This window comes from Impatiens glandulifera, chromosome 1 (genome assembly GCF_907164915.1).
Source record: "Impatiens glandulifera chromosome 1, dImpGla2.1, whole genome shotgun sequence".
Classification (NCBI taxonomy): Eukaryota; Viridiplantae; Streptophyta; class Magnoliopsida; order Ericales; family Balsaminaceae; genus Impatiens; species Impatiens glandulifera.
Window position 1 is genome coordinate 153,043,470 of NC_061862.1, and position 24,044 is coordinate 153,067,513.

At 35.4% G+C, this 24,044-nt stretch overlaps 2 protein-coding genes across 2 annotated transcripts; both read left to right on the plus strand.

The window, feature by feature from the left end:
- The first annotated feature begins 230 nt into the window (after positions 1-230).
- LOC124911634 (vicilin Jug r 6.0101-like) lies at positions 231-2,101 on the plus strand. The gene is made up of 2 exons (XM_047452140.1): positions 231-649; positions 694-2,101. The coding sequence occupies exons 1-2, from the start codon at positions 231-233 to the stop codon at positions 2,099-2,101; spliced, it is 1,827 nt and encodes a 608-aa protein (XP_047308096.1).
- Positions 2,102-13,778: 11,677 nt separating this feature from the next.
- Positions 13,779-15,089, plus strand: LOC124911644 (vicilin Cor a 11.0101-like). Its single transcript, XM_047452151.1, has one exon. It carries the CDS (start codon positions 13,779-13,781, stop codon positions 15,087-15,089), a length of 1,311 nt encoding a protein of 436 aa, XP_047308107.1.
- Positions 15,090-24,044: the final 8,955 nt, after the last annotated feature.

The window sequence follows — 24,044 nt, forward strand, 5'->3', positions numbered from 1 at the left end:
GAAACATTATTATAACCTTTGTTGTTTTCTTGTTTGTCCTGTCTCACTCAATACGCGGCGATCGTTCCTTAATTTACATGCATGATGACACCCGTTCTTCTACATGCATCAACCCTTACGTGTACTATTTCATCCCTATCCTTCTTTACTTTTTATGTATAAAATAAGAGAGCTTCATTCACTCTTAATCATTCATCACCCACTACCTGTACCTGTTCGATAAAGTAGCAATGACATCCAAAGCAAGGCTATCCCCCTTTGTTTTCTTCTTCATCTTCCTGGCGCTAGCTACTACTCTAGCTATAGCCAAGGAAGACCCTGAGCTGCAGCAGTGCAGAGAGAAGTGCCAATACCAAAGGGGTTTCGACCAGAAGCAGAAGGAACGGTGTGTAAGCCAATGTGAAGATTACAGCAGACACAAACACGGTGGTAGTAGCCATGATGACTTGTTGTGGGGGAAACAGAAAAGCCCAGCGGAGAAGCTGAGCGAGTGTCGTCAAACATGCGAGAGAAAAACTGATCAACAACGTCATGATTGCAGAGACCAGTGCTGGGAGGATTACAAGAGACAGGAAAAGAAACATGCCGGCAGCAGCAGCGATGCAGAAGAGTTTAATGTAATTCATCCCACAAGGGAACCCGAAAAAAGGTACTCTCTGATTTTGATCATAATATCTGCATGTTGTCTGATAGATACAGAGACAGATCTCTAATCATAATTCTAATTGTAATTGTTTCAATATATAGGTACAAGGAGTGTATCGAACAGTGCAAAAGTAAGGAGGGGAGAGACATAGAACTGTGCCATATCCGGTGCGATAAGCAGAGGAGAGAGGCGGGGAGCAAACATGAGAACCCAACTCACCGAGGAGAGGAAGAGGAAGGAGAAGGAGATAAGAGGGAGAGGAATCCATACGTGTTCGAAGATCAACACTTTCAGACCAAGTTTGAGACAGAGCATGGCAGAGTTAGGCTTCTTCAAAACTTTGCAGAAAGGTCAAAGCTACTCGTCGGCCTCATCAACCATCGCGTCTCCATCCTCGAGGCGAATCCCAGCACTTTCATAGCTCCATACCATACTGATGCCGACGGCCTCTTCTTCGTGGCCGAGGGTAAAGCAACTATAAGCTTGGTTCGTGAGGACAAAAGGGAGAGTTTCAATCTGAAGAGGGGAGATATCATCCGAATCCCGTCCGGTACAACAGTCTACATGATAAACAGAGCTAGAAACCAGAAACTCGTTGTGGTCAAGCTGTACCAGCCCGTCTCAACCCCAGGCTATTACGAGTCATTCACCGGTCCCGGAGGTAAAGATCCCGAATCCTTTTTCAACGTTTTCAGTCCAGAACTGCTCGAGTCTGCTTTCAACGTAAAGAGGGAGAAAATCCAGAGGGTGTTTGAAAAACAGAACCAAGGAGTGATCGTAAAAGCTTCTGAACAGCAGATTAAAGCCATGTCACAGCACGAGTCAGGTGGAATCTGGCCATTCGGAGGCGGATCGAAGGGTCCTTTCAATCTGTTCGAGAAGGCTTACGCCTCTCAATCTAAATCAAACCAATATGGACAGTTGTTTGAGGTTGCTGCCGATGACAACAAAGACTTGCGCGAACTGAACGTTGGCGTTTCCTTTGCCAACATCACCAAAGGATCGATGACAGCCCCATTCTACAATTCCAAGGCCACAAAGATAGTCTTAGTGATCCGTGGTGAAGGTTACTTCGAAATGGCATGCCCTCACTTGTCCAAATCTGGACAGCAACAGAAACAACAACAGCACTACGAAAGAGTGAAAGGGCAGCTGCGAAAAGGTGTCATCTATGTAGTACCTGCCGGACATCCTGTCATCACGGTTAGTCATGGCAGTCAGAACCTGGAACTTCTCTGCCTCGAAGTGAACGACTTGCAGAACGAGAAATATACATTAGCTGGACGGAGGAATATAATAAGGCAGCTGGAGAAGACTGCGTTGGAGTTGTCTTTCGGTGGGGTACAGGAGAAAGAAATCAGGGAAGTGTTCGAGAGCCAATCCGAAGAGTTTTTCTTCAAGGGACCATCTCAATCTCAGCAGATGCAGCAGGAAGATGGTTTTGCTGCTGAATGAATCAGTTTGAGTTTGGCCTAAGGTTTTGTGATCTTTCCTTTAAGCCTATGTAGTAATGTAATCATAAAGAGGGTGTGGTGTGTGTTCTTAGTTGATGAAAGCATCTCTACACATGTGTAATCTTCCATGATCTTCATGAACATAAATAAAATAGAGATGCTACTTTTTTTTCCTGCATTTGGGTGCATGTGAAGGAAGGAACTGAGAAGAAATTTTGTTGGAGGAAGAGATCATGCTATAGAAATAAACATTGTTCTACTGGTCATCTTACTAATATGCATAGATTTCCTTTTTCACAAATCACTTCAAAATTGATAAATATTTCATCTTTCTTTGATGAAGATGAATATATTAGCTGTGATAGTCATATAATTTATGTTAAGATATTATTTGGTTACTGGAAAAATTAATATCGTTCATTTTTTTTCATGTTTGGTATGGGTTTCAGAAGGAGGATTCTCTTTAGTCATAGCCTGATTTATTTCAATTCATGTTTTCTAAAGTACACTATATGCACAGCATTAGAAGCAAAGTATTTTCATCTTGCGATGAATTTTGAGAACTTCTCATCGTGCATCTATTTAACATCTTTCAGCTTCCTTTCGGATTTTCCAATGTGTTGTATATAGTGAACCTATCGATGAATATCTCAGCGGTTTCAACGAAGGTTTCGATCATGGCTATGTCCTGTTGGTGGTACTAATGAAGAGTCGAATCAGTGAGGTATCTTAGAAGTATTTGATGCATGATTTCTCTTACAAGTTGTAGGTGACCAAAGGTACCTACGTACATTTTCATGTACACTTGATGGTCCATTTTTCCATCAAATTTATCGAGCGACGACATTTTCAAATTACGGGGAATCAGAGCATTCTCGGCGTCTATTAGTCCAACCTTTGAAGTATCACGAACTCTTTTTTCCTTGCCCTTAGTCATCTTTTGGTACTGTTCTTGAACTTTAAGAGTTATAGATTCCAATTAAGTCATTTTCGTGTCATACATTTTTGTATATTCGTTGACCCGAGCAGTTAGGATTGGTAACGAAAGTGTCGGCATATTGTGCCTCATTCCTTTCTCCACGAGCTCCTCCCATTCCTTCTGGCCATGCTTACTCCGAAGTCGGTTGATAATTACTAATTTAATTACCGAATATCGAAGTGAGAGTTTTGACTACTGAATTTCAAAGAATCGGTAATCAAAACTCCAAATTAGCTGAAATTTGGTTGTAAAATTAATGACATGGATCTATTATTTATTTATTTATAAATTCCCGTAGATAATAAGTTAATAATGTTTGAAACCGTTAAAACAAAACCTCATTTTATACAACTAAATCAATAAAGAGCCCCAATTTATAAGGTTTGAAAAAAAGAGGTTTGCGATTTCAATTGTCTCCTGATAAGGAATTCCAATTTAACAATTCAGCCATTTATAAATATAGTTATCACGTAACATGACTTCTTAACGTGGTTTTGTTGTTTGGGCAGATCAAACAATGAGTCTGAATAATGTAACCATGTGAGTCTGAATAATGTAACCATGTTTTTGTTTCTAGTGACATTATAAGAGAGTATTTATTTACCGGTAGTGGATAGGGGTTAACACCACAATAAAATGGAAAATATAAAATAAATTAAGAGTTTTTTCTTATCTCTACAATGCTTACATCCTGAAGGACAACTCACATCGCCAAAAAGAAGAATCGGTCTTGTGCTTCTAGGTCTACATCTCACACCATCGCTCGAATAGAACATATCGTCATTCCATATGACGAATATTTGCACATATTTGAATAGATGTGTAAAGTGTATCTTGTAATACATTTGCTACACATCTTTAAGTAATAGGGTGTTTGTTCCCTTTGCAAATAAAGTCTCACGTAAATTAATTAGATATATAAGTTTCACATTTCTTTTACCTTTTTTTTTAAATGTAAAATAATTTTAAAATATGTTGAATGACCAAAAATTTATTTTGATCTAAGTGTCACGGGTTGAAACTCGACCCGTGTGGCACTAGGCTAGACCAACTCAGAGTCTAGCTAGTAAGCTTTTTTAGACAATGCAAAGAGAACTTAGAGAGAGAAAGAGCTTGAGAATACGATTTGTATTGATTGAATATTTTGTATTTATAAAGTACCTTTGAGATATTTATAGGGCTAATTACAACTACTACATTTATGATATTAACCAACTAGCATATTAATGATATAATACCCAACTACCTCATTAATGATATTCTCTCAAGTACCTCATTAATGGGCCTACTACCCAACTACTACATTAATTACTCTAGGACATTCCTTCTCCAATGCTTCTAGAATATTCCTTGTAGTGGACTTAGACGATTAGGCCTCCTTTGGGCTAGGGAGATTAGCGCACTGTGAGGCCAAGACTAAATGAACCTCTACATCCCATTGAATGAACCGTGACACTAATGGGCCATAACATTCTCCCCCACCTAAGTCGTGGCCGTCCTCGACTCGACCTTGGACCGGTACCCTTAAATCTTCTGTCTGAATTGCCACAAGTGATCCTTTCTTTCCTAGCTATTCTTGACATCGGATAGACCTTCCCAACACACTGCTCATTTTTAAACGGTCCCTCGTATCTGTGCACAAGCCCTTAAGCTCAGATTGTAGAGACTTACATTGTTGCGGGCATAATTTCCCCATTCCTCGACCCCCTCCTTAAACCCGACTGCACACCTCTTTAGATCTTCCCATTTCTTCATCTTCTTGGTGTCTTCTTATAAAGATGCCTGAGTAAGATCTACTTTCTCTCTTAAGGATTTGGCGAGAGTGAAGGTGGACTGAATTTGACCAACGTAACTTGTGGCCAAACTTTGTGGAGTTGATGGTTGTGTGGTGTCTTTGTCCTTGAGCCCTCTAAGGCCTCTACACACGCTATCTGGACTTTCTCGAGTACTTCATCTTTTCTCTTGAACCCGTCCTCATCATCCATCCTAACAAAAGTGGAAAATGTCTATTTCCCACGTTTGCGACCTCGGATGAACCGCATTACTAAGAGCATGTCCATTCCCTATAATTCTCTTCTTGTTGGTATCACACCAGTCTTCCTGTGATCCAAAATGATTAAGGAATTAGAATAAGGCATTATACAAGCATGTACCTGATTGAACTACTATAGTCCCAACACTACATCGTAGTCATCCATAAGGACTAACGTAAACGAGACTGTTCCCTTCTATTCTCTAATCCTGGTGTGCACTTTCTTAGCCTCTCGGTCATCAGCTTGATTGTTATATTCACGAACTTTACCATCCCTCTTGTTGGGTGGATGCGAAGACCCAACGCCTTATCCACTCCTTCTCGCATGAAATTATGAGTAGTTCAAGTATTCACTAGTGCTTTGATGTTCCTTTCCTCGATTAAGGCATCCACGAACATCGATCCCCTCTTTGTTTCCTTGATCGGTTCCGCAACACTAGCCTTCACAACATTGAGCAGTCTTAAGGATCCTATTTGAATCCCTTCCTCCTCATCGGAGGACTCAGTTTCTCGAACTGCCGCCACATTTTTACCTTTGAATGGGCACATGAACTTTATGTGGTTGGTAGCACCACAAATGTGAAAAGTTCTTGGCTCACCCGATTCGTCGGGTTGCCTTCTCGAATTGTTGTTTGGCTGCCAATTTTTCGGTGGGCGGTCTCCCCCACCTTTCTCATTATCATGTGGGCGGTCTCCCACACCTTTACTTCATCATGTATGATGAGCTATGGTCTGTCCACGGACACCTTGAGCTCGATCAGCCTCTTCACAATCGTAATTTCCTTAGAGACGTTCTACACTTTGGCTCTTTGCAGTTCTAACTATGTCCAAGTTTTTAGGCCATTAACAAACGTGAATAAAGCCTCCTATTCTGTTAGACTAGGTAACTCAAACATCAATTCTTGAAACTCCTTCACATACTATTTGAATGTCTTTTTCTACACAAGTTGACTTAGTTGTTTCCATGCCTCAAAATCGGCGTTCTCTGGGAAGAATTGACACTTGAACTCGATCTTGAAGTTTTCCCATGTTTCCATACTCAACATACCTCGTTCAATTTCTGTTTCACGCCTCTCCACCATAATAGTTCCATCTCTATCAAGAAGAAAGGGGTCGTCTGCAACTTGGTGCGATCATCAAGTATGTCTGATGCTCGAAAATGTCGTTCCATGTTCTAAAGGAAGTCCTCAACTTCCCTTGCACTCCTCGATCCTTTGAACGAAGTTGGCTTGGGAACATCCATTCAATGAGGTGCCGAACCTCAAAGTTGCCCTCCATTCCACCCAATCCGACCTTCCATCGCATCGAGCCTCCCCATCATTTCCCTTCAGAGAGCATTGATCATCGCATGGGTTTCTCCTTGGATTGTCTCGAGTCTTATTGTCGGATATCATTAACCTCCTCTTGAATCGATCCCAGCACTTCGTCACGAATGCTACGATTCGAATTTTTATGATCCCCATGACCTCATTCACCAACTTTTCACTTATCTCATCAAATAACGTCACTCTATCGGGCACCGCGCTAAACGCTTCGAGAGCTTCTTGGTGCTCGCTCATGCGTTCTTCAAGCAAGGTTACCCGCACTTCCATGACAACACCTCTTTCGACGGACTTATCCCTCTTGAATCCCTTGTCCTTATGTTTGCTGGTCGAAACCTTAGTGACGATAGTAGAACTTAAATCTATCTCTTGCAGCTTGAATGAGGAAGCACAACCTTGCTCTAATACCACTTATAATGGGTTGAAACTCTACCCGTGTGGCACTAGGCTAGATCGACTCAGATTCTAACTAATAAGGCTTTTTAGACAATACAAGAAGAACTTAGAGAGAGAAAGAGAGCTTGAGAATAAGATTTGTATTGATTGAATACTTGATGTTTACAAAGTACCCTTGAGGTATTTATAGGGCTAATTACAACTACTACATTTATGGTATTAACCAACTAGCATATTAATGATATAATGCCCAACTATCTCATTAATGACCCTACTACCCAACTACTACATTAACTACTCTAGGACATGCCTTCTCCAATGCTTCTAGAATATTTCTTGTAATGAGCTTACTTAGACGATTGGGTCTCCCTTGGACTAGAGAGATTAATGCACTGTGAGGTCAAGATTTCAATGAACCTCGACATCCCTTTGAATGAATTGTGACACTAATGAGGCGTAAAGCTAAGCCTCATAAGTTCCTAGCAGAGTCGCCAAAAAAGATATAACACCTTGATTTCTCAACTTTCTAATTTTTAAAATTTTATTTTTAAAAGTCTTTTTTCACGAATTAAATTTTGAGAATATTTTAAATAAATCGAGAAATCAACTTTTAATTATAGTGTCCCCACCGAATTTATAAAAATTAGGAAAATTATTTTCCGCGTATTTAGACGCATCTTTTAGAGATTCTGTTTTCCGGTTCGGGGTTGGTTATATTCGGGATAATACTTTCATGTTTATTCTTCCGTGTTCATAATAATGACGATCTCTACTTTAAATTTTTTTACTAGTTATTAAAATTTAGTATTTTACACTTTTTATTTTGATATTCTAAATCTTAATGATTGAAGATATCCAAATTTAGGGTTCTTCTTATATTTTTTTTAAGTATAGAAGTCCCAAGCATGCAACTTTCATTTTCTCTCTCCACTTGTTCCCCAACTAAGGAACTTTTTATTTTATTTTTTATTTTTTATTTTTTCGTTTATTTCATCAAAGGCCACGTACGCAACCCTTCTATCCAAGTTGATTCAACCAACCTTAGCCGCCTAAACATACACCTGCTTTACATTACATGCTGTGTAATGTGTTCTAGGTAGTTTCATTTAACCTTTTTTATTTTAATTTTATATTTATTTTGTCTTTAATTTTGTTTTAAAATATTTATATTGGAGATGTAAAAATTAAATGTCTACTTAATGATTATCTGATAATAGAATATTTTTTTTTATTGATTTGGCATGTTAGAAAAATCCTGAAGGGATAAATGATTTGATATAGATTTATGGTTAATGATTATGTTTTGTACTTTAATATGTTCATTATGTTTTGTACTTTAATTTGTTCATTTTATGTGTTTGAAAATTTATAATGTATTTTTTCTTGTAAGTTAAAACTTTTCATTAAGTATTTCATTGTGAAGGTTGTAAATATTGTAGGTGGATGGATATAAACCAATTAAACATAAGCTACAAGATTGAATGTCATAAGTTAATAAAAAAACATTTCTTTATGAATTTTTTTATTAATTAATTTATTTCCTTTTTTATTTTCAAGTTATTTCATCGACATGATTAAAGTCCTGTAGACAAGTTCTAACAATTTTTAAAATTTGAAAATGCTTAGCTTAGATTATGTAACTAGTTGATCTTTTTGTAATATCTACATTGAACTTGATTTGAATTTAAAAACTAGTATTTTCTTTGCATACTTGTGGGACTTGTGAATTTAAAAACTACATATGTGTTTTATTATTTTCTTGAATGTTCTCTTTATTGTTTTCATATATGGCAGTATCTAAAATCTTTTACTTTCTTTTCTAAGTTAGAAAAGTAAAATAAAAATAAAAAATTGTTAGAAAAATAATTAATAATGGCATAGATTATCCTAAGTAAATAACTTAAAAACACATAGCGTAAAATAGTATAAAATAAAATATGTTTATCAGCGTATTTAAATTTTACCGGCTCAAATTTAAGCGTCACTCCCACATTTTGTCTCATCCGACACTATATTATGCGCCGGTCAAACAATTTCCAACACACAAATCGCCAGTAAAGTCCCATTGTTGGGTCGAAAAAATCATTATCTTGTTTCAAACCATTGACAAAATTCTGAAATAGTCTGGAAAGCAGCGAAAAGGCACAATTAAATAAAAATATTCTCTCATGCAAAGGATTCTCACTTTATCATTTTTGCTTCAATTTTCCAGTTTCTCTGGTTTCGAATGCTTTAACACCGACAATGTTTTATTTTTTTACGAAGGCGAAGTCAATCACTTCTCTGGTTTCGAATGCTTTAACACCGACAATGTTTTATTTTTTTTACGAAGGCGAAGTCAATCACTGAAGAAGCCTACAAAATGTGTTTTTTCTCTAGAGTTTGTCCATCTTAAACTTAACAAGAATCATAAAATTGGTGAGTAAAAATATGTAGGGACAAATCTATATAGGGGTTCAGTCCATCCAAAAAAAAATTAATAAAAAATTATTTTGTACAATAAAAATGTGACAATACTCCTAATTTAAAAAAAAATCAATATAATTCACTATTTTATTTATCTAATTATTATATTTTGTTTAGTTAATTATTAAAAAAATAGTAAAACTTACTTTTATTCACTTATTTCATACAAAATTTTTTCGTTATTTATTTAAGCCACACTAAATGTTTTTCAAGTTCACTCCACCTTTGAATCCTGAGTCTGTCTCTGAAAATATGTACATTAACTTTTCAAACATGTATAATTTTGAAGAAATCGAATTCATAGGTTGCAACTTCACTACAATAAAACATATCTTCAACGACCCTTATATGTCAACGCATATTAAGCGTTGGTAAAAATCAAAAAAAGAAAAACCTTTGCCAACCCTTATACATTTACAACAACCTTTATTCATTTCTTTTATAAACATAGCTGACAACCTTATTTTAACTATACTAAATTTTAATACTAAATTTTAATATTCTTTATGTTTTATTTTTTAACTTTATAAATATTTTATTTCAATGTTTTATTTTTTTTTAAAATTAAATTTGACTTAAAATTTTATTTAAACTAAAATATAATTATTAAATTTTTATAACATAATTATTAAAATTTTATAACATTAATTTTTTTTTATTAACATCTATCTTTTAATTAATTATTATTTAAATTTAATTAAATAAAAAATAATATAAACTAAAAATAAATTAAATTTAAAAATAAAAATTTAACTTATAAACTTTTTTTAATTAGTAACCATCTCAGCCCAATTCTTCTTCTTTATAAAACTATACCCTCAACCCAATTCTTTTTTTTTTCCTCCCTCACTAAATCTTAATCTCACCCTATCCCAATTTCTTTTTTCTCCCTCTCTGTAAAACATTACCACTCTCTCGCGCCTCGTTCTTTCTTTCTGTTACCGAAATTCTAGGTTTATTTACCTGCCTATCTCTGAATGCATACTTATCTTGCGTTGATTATTTTAAGGTATGTGATTCTTCTTCTCGGTTTATTTACATGCCTATCTTTGAATGTTTACTTATCTTGCATTGATTATGTCTATCTTCTTTACATTTCTGAACAATATCCAATTCTCGTAAAAATAGGTTGCAACCACATCATCTTCTTAACAGCTTCTGTCACATCAACATACTTTGTCTCACAACTAGAAAGAGTAACATCCTTCTACAATTTTGAAACTCAACTAATTGCAGTACCTCCTAGAGTATAGACGTGCCATGTTGGGCTCTTTCTATTATCAACATCACCACCAATGTCAGCATCAACATATCCTTCCAAACTCATATTAAACTTTCAAAAACACAAAGCGAGACACATACTTCCTCTTAAATATCGTAGTATTCACTTTACTGCTTTCCAACATTGTCTACTTGGGTTTCTCATAAATCTACTAACAACTCTCACTACATGTGATATGTCTGGTCGTGTGCAAACTATCACATACATAATATTACCAATAACAGAGGCATGCAAAACAATGGTCATGTAATCTTTCTCATTCTCTATTGAATGCGACTGATCTTTGGATAGTCTAAAGTGACTAGCTAAGATGATAGTAATTGGTTTGCATCGTACAAGTTGAATCTGCTAAAAACTTTCTTCACATATTCTTCTTAGAAAAGTTTGAGAAATTCTTTATCCCTAAAAATCTTCATCCTAAAGATTTGTTTTGAAACACTCAAATCTTTCATTGCATACTTCTCAGATAACTATTTCTTCAGCTTGTTAATCTTATACGAGCTTCTCTAGTAATCAACATGTCATTAACGTAGAGAAGCAGAATAATGTAAGATTTATCAAATCTTTTGATATAACAACAATGATAAGTTTCACACCTTATAAAGTTGTTACCTTTCATTAAGCTATCAAATTTAACCAAATTACTTGGGAATGTTTAGAAATGCTCATATACTCATTTAGAAACTGATTTGGATCATTATTGGGTTGCAATTCTTGAATTAGAGCTCAAGAACAATAATCTATTTTTTTTTTTATTTTAAAATTGAAATTGAGTGGTTCTTGTTTTTATGAATGGATGCATTTTAATTCGACAGAAAGCTTCTAAATCATTACAGGATTGTTTTCAATCAACAAATTGAAAAATGACACAGTATATAAGAATACTCGAATTCAAGTGTATAAAATTTGATTTTTGTTTGTAACTTGTATTATAGATAGAATGAGAATTTACAATTGGAATACAATTAATTATATGAACTTATGGAAGCTTTTTGGTGAATTGGAAAAACACTTAAAGGCCTCATTCGAAAAAACTTCAAAAGCGAAAGCTTGAAGGTGACATTTATTGACGGATTTCTGTCTAAAAGTTTCTTCTTCCTCCGGAGTTCTCCTCCCTGTTTGGAATGATGATGAGAAACTTTTATAACAGTCGTAGCTCTGGATGTTCAGCCTACCCCCTTAAATTTAAAAAAACTTCAGTTGTAGTCTTATTTCTTCGAGTGCCACATTCTCTTCTGCCGGTCATCGTGAAACCTTAGGGGAACGGGGAAATAATCACATAATTATTTCCCTTTTTGAATCATGTTGTTTGATTGAGTATCCAAGGAGATACTTATTTTTAATAATTTTCAAATGGAGCATGCGAGATGAAACTACAGGTGAAACGACGCCGTTTTGGTGCTTGGGCGATCCCTTAGATGCAGGCGATGGCACATTTGTGCTGACATTCGGGCGATGAACGTTCCGCGTTAACCTGGGCTCTGTGCGCACTGAACTAGGGATGGCAATGGGTGTATGCCCGATACCTGTGGGTACCCGATAGTCGGGTTTGGTTATTTTAAATCGGGATGGGGTCGGGTCGGGCATGGGGAGGGGAAGAAGATACTCTGTCGGATACGGGGTCGGGGATGTGGAGTGTGCGAAACCCAAACCCGATACACGATTATATTAATATTAATTTTTCTGTTTATTAAAGTTTAATGTGTGTATTTTCAATTGCTTTATCATTACAATTATATCATAAATATATTATTTAATTTGATCTTATCCACATCGTCATAAATACACTGCACTCCAATTTTAAATTTCTTATATTCCCTAAAAGAATATTTCTTTATATTCAACTTCAACTTTTATTTTAATAACAAAATATTATTTCTCTCATGTTCTTCATGTTTAATCTCTAAACATTTTTCAATTTTTATTTTTTCCACTCTAGTTTATCTTTTTTTAAGACCTACAAAATATGTAGGTAAGTAATGTTTTTATTTGTAGTTTTAACATTTTATATTATTAATTTTAAAATTATTTATTAAAGTTTTGTTTCTTTTTTTCTAATATTTATAATTTTTAATCGGGTAATGGGGTACTCGTGGGATCGAGTACCCGACGAATCGGAGATGGGGATAGAAGTAGAGATATTCGTCGGGTTCGGGATCAGTAGTGAAATGAAAATCAAGTTCGAGGATGTGTACTTAACTACCCGTCGGTAGGGTATCCGTTGCCATCCCTACGTTGGACCCTTCAGCTACTTGACTTGCCTTTTTGCACCTTGAGTGACCTTCTTGGCTGGGTGTCTGGCAATGACGCTGTTTTCCCCATTTGGTTGGCTGTGGCCGGTTGCTCTCGGTGGTTCGGTGGGCGTGCATGGAGGTCGCCAAATAGTACGTATTTTATTTATTTTGGAATTCGATCAATAAAACAACGTTTTTTAATTTAATCTTGTGAATTGAGTCCCGTATATGAATTTTGTGAAAATAATTTGGTTAACTTTGAAATATTTACAAATTATAAGTGGAGAGATTATGTGGCCTCGACTCCCAAATCGCTTATCTGCATAAATGAAAATTTGGAAGTAAAAATATGAATGTATAGAGGAAGCATTCTTGGTTGAATTAAAAAGAGCTCTGTGTTCACTTTCAGGATTTCCTTTAATTTGTTGATAGAAAAGAAAGCCTATTTCTAAAGAGCAGAACTCAGAAGAAAAAAAAAAAAAAAAAAAAAAAAAAAAAAAAAAAAAAAAAAAAAAAAAAAAAAAATCTGTCGAACCAGTTTTGGTTTCTGAAAATAAATAAATAAATTTTGATAATTCAAAAACTTCAAAATAAAGTAATAAAATAATTAAGTATTGCATTCCAAACCATGTACAAATTAAAGACGTAAGTAATCTGGCATGCAAAGCAGGAACATATATCCTCTCCGGCTTAACATAGACGTGGGTCTGTCCAGATGCATACGCTAGCTCACGGATTATCTCTTTGTTTGTTTTCTAGCTTCAATTTATTGTTGTTTTGTTCTTCCGGCGGCGACAGCTGTTTTCCTCCATGCATGCAGTAGTAACCATCTACATTACGCGTGTAACTTAGATTTCATTCATATCCTTTCACTCTCTCTAGCTACTAGCTAGTCTCTCTCTCTATATATATATAGATAATGTTCTCGATCGATCAATATATCATCATCACCATCTAATTGGTAAAAATGGCAATCACAATTAGGAGCATATTTCTTTTCTTCTTCGTCTTCCTAGTGCTATCTACTTATAACCTAGTAGTTCATGGACAAGACAGGGAGGAGAGGAATCCCTACGTCTTCGAAGACCAACACTTTCAGACGAAGTTCGAGTCGGAGTATGGAAGAATTAGGCTTCTTCAAAACTTTGCCGAAAGGTCCAAACTACTCGCAGGCCTCAATAACCACCGCGTCTCCATCCTCGAAGCCAATCCCAGCACTTTCATAGCTCCATACCATTTAGACGCCGACGCCCTCTTCTTTGTGGCCGAGGGTAAAGCAACTATCAACTTGGTTCGCCAGCAGGACAAAAGAGAGACTTTCGGTCTAAGGAGGGGCGATATCATTCGAATCCCTTCCGGTACAACTGTCTACTTGATTAACAAAGATAGAAAAGAGAAGCTCGTTGTGATCAAGCTCTTACAGCCCGTCTCAACCCCGGGCCATTTCGAGGCATTCTCCGGTTTCGGAGGTAAAAATCCCGAATCCTTTTTCAACGTTTTCAGTCCAGAACTGCTCGAGTCTGCTTTCAACGTTAAGAGGGAGAAAATCCAGAGGGTGTTCGAAAAACAGAGCCAGGGAGTGATCGTTAAAGCTTCGGAACAACAGATTGAAGCCATATCAAAGGAGGAAGAGGCAGCTGGAATTCGTCGGCCATTCAGAAGAGGCAGTGAAGGTCCTTTGAATCTATTCGAGAAGCGTTATGCCTCTGAATCAAAATCAAACCAATATGGACAGTTGTTTGAGGTTGCTGCCGATGACAACAAAGACTTGCGCGAACTGAACGTTGGGGTCTCCTTTGCGAACATCACCAAGGGATCCATGACAGCTCCGCTCTTCAACTCCAAGGCCACAAAGATAGTCTTCGTGATCAGAGGAGAAGGTTACTTCGAACTGGCGTCCCCTCAATCTCATGACCACCAAAAGCAACAAGATGGCAGCACCAGCTACGAGAAAGTGAGTGCAAAGTTGCGAAAAGGAGTCATCTATGTAGTACCTGCCGGACATCCTGTCATCACGGTTAGTCATGGCAGTCAGAACCTGGAACTTCTCTGCCTCGATGTAAACGGCTTGCAGAACGAGAAAAATACATTAGCTGGACGGAGGAATATTATAAGGCAGCTGGAAAAGACTGCGTTGGAATTGTCTTTTGGCGGGGTACAAGAGAAAGAAGTGAGGGAAGTGTTCGAGAGCCAATCCGAAGAGTTCTTCTTCAAGGGACCTTCTGAGCAATCTCACCACAAGAAAAGGCAGCAGCAAGAGGATCAAGATCAGATCTAGAACTGTTTGAGTTTCACCTACCTAGCTAGTAGCTAGCTAGGGTTTTGTGATCCTTCGTGACCGCGTCACTCTTGAAGAGTAATGTTTTTTAAATAATGTCTTGTTTCTTAAAAAGTGGATAAAAAGTGTATGTGTGCACTACTTCATGATGTTGAACATAAATAAAATATAGATGGGCACGAAAATTCCAGCTTTCAGTTTAAAATAAAATATTTCCTCAATAAGCAAACAAGTAAACATAGTGTTTATAGATTAAGAACTCTTAAAATGCCAAAATGGGTTGTTCCTATGATTCTCACTTAGAACTATGTAAGCAGAGTAGAAGTAGCTAGGGTCAATCATTTACTGTTTTAGTAGTTGACCATTAAGAACTATTGATCCTGTTTTAGCTTATGCAAAACCTTGGTAGCATAAGAATCTGAAAGAAATTGGAGAATTAATTAAGGAGAAAATTAAGACATTATTTCAAGATATTATATAATTTATTAAAACAATATCTTATAGTAGAATGATAAGAGTGCTACTCAACAAGTGTAGACACCTCTTTTCACATCCAAATAATTAAAATAAAATAAATATATTTGACCATTTTTGTACTTGGACGGAAATCCTAGAATCCTGTTCATACGTGTCTGTCAATGATTTTATAAGAAATACCAATTGATAGTATTTTAACCAAACAACAACTAAGTATAGTATAATGTTTATACATAATAAGAACTAGACTAGAAATTTAAATTAAATTATTAATTCATAAACACGGCTCTTTTTAAATTATTAATTCATAAACACGGCTCTTTTTAGCGTATTTTGGGTTAATTCAAATATCACTTATTAAAAATGCTTAAAATTTAAGCAATAGACTTCCACGATGACTCGTTCAAAAAATTGTGAGGTTTGAGTATAATATTTCTTTTTGTGTTTTCGAGAAAAATGTTATCCCGGCCTATTCTTTGAAAGGATAAATTACAAATTTAGGACTTTAGTTGAAAAGTTTTGTAAAATTTAGAATTCTCTTAATTTGTTATTATTTTAAGGACTCTACTTATTATATTTGGTTAGATTTTAAGACTCCTTTTCTACTTTTAAAATAAAATTCTGTTAAAATAATATTTATATTATTTATTTAATATTTTATTTTACACGTCATTAACTATTATATAATTCTAATTTATTTATTTTTATAAATTCATCATTTGTTATATGAATTTAAATTTGTTGTTTTAAATGATATGTTGCATTATCTACTACTTTTACAAAAATTAATTATTTTAAAAAATAAGTCAAAAGTAAAAAAGAGAAGAAAAAATCACATATTATATTTTGTGAAGGTGGTACAAAATGAAACATAAATTTTGGAACAGTAGATATCATATGTTTTTCTCTCTCCGATTTTCCCTCCTCTCCAATTGGATCTTATTATATTATCAGAGGAGGCTTCACTTGCTGCAAGCACATTCTTGTTACTGCGCATGTGGTCTCATTAGAAACTACATTAGACATAGCCCGTCGCTTGAGCATCAGAAACTCGTCCTCGACCGTTCTATTTGTTATAGTTACCTCCGGTTCTGAGATCACAAACGGTTTCAGGTAGTGATCTCCAATCATTCTAGACATCACTACAATGCCAATCAGTCTTGCTTCGTCCTAGTATATAACGCCCTCGTCTGCTTTCTCGATCCAGCTCATCCGTACGATCAGGCTGGGAGCAGATTCAATTCAAAGATGAAGAGGATAATAACATGATAAACATTCGCAGCAGAACGGATCTCTCACCTTATGATCGGAAGATAGAGGAGTAGCGGCGACGTTCCTACACAGTACGACTCGAGAGTCGCCGCAATTGGAGATGACGATCTTCTCCGGCGTGAACAACGTCACTGCGGCGGTCAATCCAACTGCATCGCACCTAGGCAGTTGAAGCTCACATCGGCAGTTAGAACTCTAGACGTGAACCACCGCCTCCCAAGGCCGCCTATTAGGGCGGTGGCCAGGTCCCCAAAATTAAGAAGGCAAATTTTTTTTATGCAGTCCTATAAAAAAATTAGGTTTTATGTTTATTCTGCTCGGCTCTCTCTCAGTAGGTGACTCAAAAGTTTAATTAGATATTTGAATTTTAGGCCCCAAATCTTAGATCGCTCACTTGCCGCCTTCCTATCCATCCGCGAGAAACTCTATTTTTAAAATATAGGAGCAATGAGAAGAAGAAAAACGTGTCATTCCAAATACTTTAGGTTGAGCGTATGCGCCGATCAAACATGCATCAAAGGAGGGAAAGTGATTCATAGCCCACATAATTAGATCCAACCAATCAAAATGTGTTTCTATCGAATGTATTAATCGAAATGCATGGTAAAACTAAAGAGATTAAATATACAGAGAAAGGTGTTCTATAGAATGTCTATAACATACATTGTATCTTGGAATACCCATACTAGATTAACTCAAAACGACCATGAAAAAGAGAGTTTTAAGAATTATTGAGAGAATGATGCAAAATCTAATAGAAAAAAAAGGATGAGATGGTACAGTAGCAGGTGGAGGAGGGGAGTTGTTATTGGCTTGAGGTAATTAGGTGTCGGTGGGAGGAGAGAGAATGACAGAGGGCGGGTTGAAGACGGTAGAGCTGAGGTTGCTAGTGGATAATGAATTTGGTAAGTGAAATTTATTATTATATCTCTCAATGATGACATGTAAAATAAATATATTAAATAAATAATATAAAAAATATTTTAACAAAAATTTATTTAAAGTAATGGGGTTAAGAAGGGAGTCTTAAATCTAACCAAACATAAGTAGAGTTCTTAAAATAAAAATACATTAAGAGAGTCTTAAATTTGACAAAATCTTTCAACTAAAGTTCTAAATTTGTCATTTATCCCTTTGAATTCAAGGCGCGACTCTTCGTAAATTTTCAAAATTCGAGCAAACAGACACTTTATTGACGACCGACTCGAAAAAATGTAAAATTTTAGTATAATATTGTCTTTTACATATTTCAGGAAAACGCTCTAAAGGCCAAGAGAAGAAAATAATTTTTTTTTCGAATGATCGTCGGAGAACAACCGTGCACGGAAGTGAATGGTGGTCGGCACTAGAGCATGACGCTCACTTGTCGGGGAACGACGAACAATGGGTGGGGTCAAACCGAGTTGAACCTAAGTAAATCGGGCGTTTTAAGGTTGGTCAACGATGGTCAACCTTGAGTCAACCCACCAGGCTTGGTCAAAGATGCGGAGACCGCGTCATCTGCCTTCTATTGAGTCTCTTGGTTATTTTAGATGATTCAACTTGGTTTGGAAAGATGGGAAAGTGCTCTACAAAATATTTCAATCTGATTTTGTAATAAAATTTTCGAACTCAACAACATTTCGAAACCAGGGGAAATGGCCAAATTGGGATCCATTTTTAACACACATTCACTTAAAAATTCATAACTCGGGTTTTAGCGCTTCAAAATTAGTTAATCGACCATGTATAGAAAGCTAACACATATACCGTGTTGAGTTAATGAGCCTACACTTATAATAAACTCTACAATTGTTAATTAGAGTTTATTGGTTTTGTAGTTGGTTTTGGGTTTGGGCCTAACCAAGAGTTTTTTTTATGTTTTATTACAGTAATGTTTACCCTATAAATATGTGATTATTAAGAGTTTACATAAGTTAGACATAATTCTAGAGAGATAAAGTGTGAGGCAAAAACTCTGTATTCATTCTTCTTCTTCATAGTGAAATCTGGTGACGACTGAAGTGGACATAGCTCAATTTGAGTGAACCACTATAAATCTTGTGTCTTCTTGTGTTCTTCTTTCTTGAGTTTTTTTTTACAGATCGTTTCAAGTAGGTTGGATTTGAGAGATACAATTCCTAACAACTGGTATCAAAGCTTCTAGGCTAAATCTGAGCATTGGAAACGATGGCAAGAAAAAACAGTATAGGACATGGGATTGGAAGATTCGATGGGACAGATTATGTCTTCTAGAGGATGAAGATTGAAGATTATCTCTATGGAAAGAAGCTTCATGTTCCTTTCAGTGAGAAACAAGAGAAGATGGATGAAGCTGAATGAAACTCTTTGATAGATAGGTTTTGGGAGTTGTCCGATTGACGCTAGCCAAGACGGTTGCTCACAATGTAGCAAAAGAGAAGCACCATAGGTCTAATGAAAGCTCTTTCTGATATATATGAGAAACCATCTGCTAACAATAAAGTACAATTAATGAAAAAACTCTTTTAATTAAAAAATGGTTGATGATACTTGGTGATTGGAATAAAGTCCTGATTGTGAGAATGCATCTGATCCCTGCAAAACGAAACATAGATATCTAATTGAGGACAATAAATGATTCTAAATGATCAGTATCTTGTTTGTTTTTGTTTGATATTGGGTTTGTAAAGAGAACGGAAAGGAAGAAAGGTAGAGAAAGAAATTTATTTAATAATATTTTGTTTTTAGATATATTTATTTAATAAATTTTAAATATCATCGGATCGGTTTCGGGTATCCAAATTATTTTTGCCCGATCCATATATGATCCGGAAATTCGGTAAAAATATCGGATCGGATCGATATCCGAATCTGATCCATCGAATACTGATTTTTTCGGATCGGATCTTTCGGATCGGATTTTTTGGGCACCCATAGTCACTGATGCGTTATTTATGTCTGTTGATAACCCGATAGATTCATGGGTTTTGGAATCGGGAGAATCTTTCCACACCACTTTCCACAAAGAATTATTGGAGAATTATGTGGCTGGAAACTATGAGAAAGTTTATCTCGTAGGTGGTGAGCCACTGAATATTGTTGGCATGGAGGACATCAAATTGAAGATGACAAATGGTTCTGTTTGGAAGATTAATAAGGTGAGACACATTCCAAGTTTAATGCGCAATCTAATTTATATCACAACTTGATGAAGAAGGTCACAATTTTAGTTGTGGAAATGGTGCGTGGAAGGTGACTAAAGAAGCAATAGTTGTTGCTCGAGGTCACAAAACTAGAACGTTATACATGACTTCAATTTTCAAAGAAACAGTTGCTGCTATAGTTGATGACTCGAAGAACAATGAGTTGTGGCATTGCAGGTTGGGGAATATGAGCGAAAATGGGATGAAAATTCTTTTGAAGAATAGATAGATTCCATAACTAAAGTCTACTAAACATCAGTTATGTGAAAACTGCATTTTTGGAAAACAGAAACGGGTGAGTTTTTTAAAAATCGGGAAGGATCTTAAGAAAGAAAGGCTAGAGTTGGTACACACTAATGTGTGGAGACCTACACCAATTTTTTTCTATTGATGGATCACAATACTACGTGATGTTTATAGATAATTCGACAAGAAAAGTGGAAGGCTTTGGTTGAAAATGAAACAAATCAGAAGGTTAAGTGCTTGAGATCCGACAACAGAGGTGAATATATCAATTCATATTTCAAAGAGTATTGTGTTGTGAATGGGATCAGTATGGTGAAGACTATTCCCGAATTTTCTCAAGAGAATGGAGTAGCTGAACGAATGAATCGAACATTGAACGAGCATTCTAGAAGCATGAGATTGCATGCAGGGCTGTCTAAAACATTCTAGGAAGAAGTTATCAATACTACTGCCTATTTGATAAATATGGGACCATCTGTCCTCTTGAATTCAAACTTCCTGAAGAAGTCCAACGCAATAAAAAGGTAAACCTTTCTTATTTGAAAGTGTTTGGTTGTTTATCATATGTTCATGTTAATTAATGTGATAGGAGCAAGCTTGATCCAAAATCTAATAAATATTTTTTCATTACTTATGGTGATATTGAGTTTGGTTATCGTTTTTGGTATAATCAAAATCGGAAGATCATTCGTAGCAGAAATGTTATCTTCAATGAACAAGTTCTCTACAAAGATTGTGTTGGGAAGACATCTGATGATTCCAATTTGGAAGAGACTAGTATAGTCAATTTTAGAGAATTTTTAGCTGAATATATACCGATTGTCGAAAAAGACCAGTGTGTTGTTAAAGATAAAATCGTTGAGAATGTGGACCTAGAGGCAAATCAACAAACATCGGTTATACAGTTGAGAAGATCGTCAAGGAATCGAAAACCAGTCAAGAGGTGGTCTCCCTCTCTGAACTATATCTTGTTGACAGATAGAGGTGAACATGAATGCTATGAGAAAGTAATACAATCTAATGAATCAATTAAGTGGGAGTCTGCGATGAAAGATGAGACGGACTCTTTGATGTTGAATCAGACTTGGGAGCTCACTCAGGTACAAGGGAAAGAAAACGCTTCACAAAAAATGGATTTTCAGGATTGAAGAAGAACATGATAAAACCATGAGGTACAATGCATGATTGGTTGTGAAAGAATTTCAACAGAAAGAAGGTATTGACTACAATGAGATCTTCTTTCCAGTAGTTAAATTGATGACAATCATAATTATTTTGAGTTTGGTTGTTAAATAAGATCTTTATCTTCAACAAATGGATGTCGAAACTGCTTTTCTTCATAGTGATTTAGATGAAGAAATTTACATGCGACAACCAGAAGGATTTGAAATCAAAGAAAAGATGAGCTTGTGTGTAAGTTTCAGAAGAGTCTGTATGGTTTGAAATAGACTCCAAGGTAATGGTACAAGAAGTTCGATAACTTCATGAAAAGTAACAATTTTCTGAGGTGTGAAGCTGATCATTGCTGCTATATCAAGAGGCTTGATAAATCATACATTATTCTGCTCCTCTACCTTGATGACATGTTGATTGCTAGAGAAAGCTTGTATGAAATTAACAAGCTCAAGAAATAGTTGTCTGAAAATTTTGCAATGAAGGATTTGGGTGCTATAAAACAAATCCTTAGGATGAGAATTTTAAGGGATGAAGAAGTTCTCAAACTTTCACAAGAAGAATATGTGAAGAAAGTTTTTAGGAGGTTCAACTTGTATGATGCAAAACCAGTTACTACCCCCTTAGTTAGTCACTTTAGAGTATCTAAAGATTAGTCACCTTCAATAGAGGAGGAGAAAAATTACATGGTCAATGTTCCGTATGCCTCTGTCATTGGTTGTATTATGTATGCGATGGTTTGAACAAGACCAGACATAGCTAATGCAATGGGAGTTGTTAGCAGATTAATGAGAAACCCAGGTAGACAACATTGAGAAGAAGTAAAGTGCATACTACGATACTTAAGAGGAAGTACGGGTCTCGCTTTGTGTTTTCCAAATTCTAATATGGGTTTGGAAGGATATGTTGATGCTAATAATGGTGGTGATGTTGATAGTAGGAATAGCCACAACATGGTAAATTTATACTCTGGGAGGTACTGCAATCAGTTATGTTTCAAAATTGCAGAAGATTGTTGTTATTTTCAGTTGTGACGCAGAGTATGTTGATGTGACAAAGGCTGTTAAGGAGATGATGTGGTTACAACCCTTTTTGCGAAAATTGGGTCAAGACTACGAGGGAAGTGTGTTGCGATGCAATAGTCAGAGTGTCATTCATTTGGCAAAGAATCCAGTTTATCATGGAAGGACAAAGTATATACAGATTCGTTATCATTTTATTCAGTCAGCTTTAAAAGATTGAGTATTAGCTCTTGAGAAGATTCCTAGGAGTGAGAATCCAACTGATATGTTGATGAAAGATGTGACAAATAAAAAATTGAAGTTGTGTGCAACTTCAGTTGGTCTTCTTCGTTAAGACACCGAATGAAAAAACGCTACTGATTGAGAGATGATGAAGTTAGTCTCCAAGTGGGAGATTGTTGAGTTATAGAGCCTACACTTATAATAAACTCTACAATTATTAATTAGAGTTTATTGGGTTTGTATTTGGTTTTGGGCTTGGGCTTGACCAAGAGTTATTTATGTTTTATTATCTGATTGTTTACCCTATAAATATGTGATTATTAAGTGTTTACATAAGTTAATCATAATTCTAGAGAGATAAGGTGTGAAGCAAAAACTCGGTATTCCTTCTTCTTCTTCATAGTGAAATCTATTAGCAACTGAAGTGGACGTAGCTCAATTTGAGTGAGCCACTATAAATCTGTGTCTTGTGTTCTTTTTCTTAAGTTTTTTTACAGATTGTTTCAAGTAGGTCGGATTTGGGAGATACAAATCTTAACATACCGATCGAATGACACATGTCTCAGGTTGTCACTCAATCTCTAGGAGGCCTTCCATGTTGACACAAATGGACCTATGTGCACTAGTCGAGAGCTCGGGAGCAAAATGACTATAGGCTTCACTTAAAAATTCATAACTCAAAATTTACTCAACCTTTTGGGATGAATGAGCTACCGTTGAAAAATCTACGATGCCAACTTTTGTTTGATAACAAGAAGGACTCGTGATTCTATCTACAACCCACGCTAAAATCTTATAAATTTTAATACATCCCCACCACCACACACATGAACTTTAATAAATTATAGTTTTAATAAGATTTTAATTGTTTTTAATGATATTAATAATTTATATATATTCTATTTTTAACTGTTACATTTAATGATAATTCAAATTAAATATTTTTAAACAATAGTTTTATTTTTAAAATTTTAATAGTATTAAAAATGTTAATTTATATATAATTTTATTTTGAATAATTTTATTTATAAAAGATTGTTATTTAAAATGTATATAATTTAATTTTCTTATTTATTAGAATAAGTTTATAATATAAAAAAGTATTATATATTTTAATAATGTATTATCAGAATTATTAATTTTATTGAAATATTTGAAAAATCAAATATTTTAATTTTATTGAAAACAATTAAAATAATATAAATTAAGTTAATTATTAGTTATTTTTGCTTAAATATAAGCATGTATTTATAGTCCCTATATATATTAATTAAGTTTAAAATATCTCCCTATTTATTTTTGTTTGAGTTGTTCATTATAAATTTATTTTTATTTGAAATTGTTCCTTATACATTTATTTTTGTTTGAATTTACCATCT